Raw genomic sequence first — 1401 nt, 5'->3', positions numbered from 1 at the left:
GGGCACTGGCTAGACCCCACCTCCACAGCCCTGTCTTCCCCACCCCCCGCAGGTTTCCTACTTTGAGATCTACCTGGACAAAATCCGGGACCTGCTGGATGGTGAGTGGGGTGGGGCGGTGGGGGCCGTGGTGCTGGGCTCAGGCTGGGCAGGAAGCTGGGGTTGGGGCTGCTCCACGGCCCCCACGGCCACAGCTCTGCTCTCCTCCCCCCTCCAGTGACCAAGACCAACTTGTCGGTGCACGAGGACAAGAACCGGGTGCCCTACGTCAAGGTGTGCAGGGTGCGGCATGGGGGGGCAGGGGGAGGCTGGGGGGGCTGGAGGTGCTGCCCCCCTGGAGCAGGAGGGCTATGGCTGTCCTGGGCCTCTGGGGCTGGGGGCTCTGGCCCCTAGGGGGTGTGGGGGGGCTGGCACCCGCAGCCCCCCCGACACTGCGCCCCGACACTGCGCCCCCCCCCCCACAGGGCTGCACCGAGCGCTTTGTGTCCAGCCCCGAGGAAATCCTAGATGTGATCGATGAGGGCAAGTCCAACCGCCACGTGGCTGTCACCAGTGAGCACAGGGACCCCCAGCTGGGGGATGGGGGTGGGGGACCCTGGCCTGAGGAGGGGGTCTGTGTGGTTTGGCAGGGTCCCTGGGGGGAGTCTGTGGCATGGGTGGGTTGGAGGGGCTGGGGGCTCTGAGCCCAGGGTGGGGGGGAGCTCTGTCCCATGTCCCACGCCCCATGTCCTGTCTCATGTCCTGTGTTGTGTATCCCATGCCCCATATCTCACACCCCATTACCTGTGGCCCATGCCCCATGTGCCATCATGTGCCCTGTGTCCCACTCCCCATGTCCTGTTGCACATCCCGTGTCCCACACCCCATGTCCTGTGGCCTAATATGCCATGTCGTGTGCCCTGTGTCCCATGGCCCACGCCTCACGCTGCGTGTCCCTGCAGACATGAACGAGCACAGCTCACGCAGCCACAGCATCTTCCTCATCAACATCAAGCAGGAGAACGTGGAGACGGAGCAGAAGCTCAGCGGGAAGCTCTACCTGGTCGACCTGGCCGGCAGCGAGAAGGTGCGGGCGGGGGGCCTGCGACAGTCCCCGGATGCCTGAGTTCCAGGCCTCCAGTTTGCCTCTTGGGGGACCCTCAGCCAGGCCTGGGGCTGTATTTGGGGGGGGGTGGCCCTAAGTAACTGCCCCCCTGTGCAGGTCAGCAAGACGGGGGCTGAGGGGGCCGTGCTGGATGAGGCCAAGAACATCAACAAGTCGCTGTCGGCGCTCGGGAACGTCATCTCAGCCCTGGCCGAGGGCACGGTGAGGCCCCACCCTGCCCCAGGACCTCCGTCTGCCCTGAGCTCCTAAATACCCCTGACCCCCCACCTCCCAGCCTCCTGAGCCCCCCAGCCCCA

General features: G+C 66.6%; 1 protein-coding gene across 1 annotated transcript in view; it reads left to right on the top strand.

Annotated features, from left to right (window-relative positions):
• Positions 1-1401, top strand: part of KIF5A (kinesin family member 5A) — a 13977-nt gene that overhangs the window by 4017 nt on the left and 8559 nt on the right. The window contains exons 2-6 of the mRNA XM_006036406.1: positions 53-101; positions 218-273; positions 465-552; positions 942-1066; positions 1202-1306. Of these exons, the coding sequence (XP_006036468.1) occupies positions 53-101; positions 218-273; positions 465-552; positions 942-1066; positions 1202-1306 (423 nt within the window). The remainder of the gene's footprint in view (positions 1-52; positions 102-217; positions 274-464; positions 553-941; positions 1067-1201; positions 1307-1401) is intronic.

Source organism: Alligator sinensis, unplaced genomic scaffold, assembly GCF_000455745.1.
Source record: "Alligator sinensis unplaced genomic scaffold, ASM45574v1 scaffold265_1, whole genome shotgun sequence".
NCBI classification, from domain to species: domain Eukaryota; kingdom Metazoa; phylum Chordata; order Crocodylia; family Alligatoridae; genus Alligator; species Alligator sinensis.
This window is presented reverse-complemented; position numbering and strand designations above follow the sequence as displayed.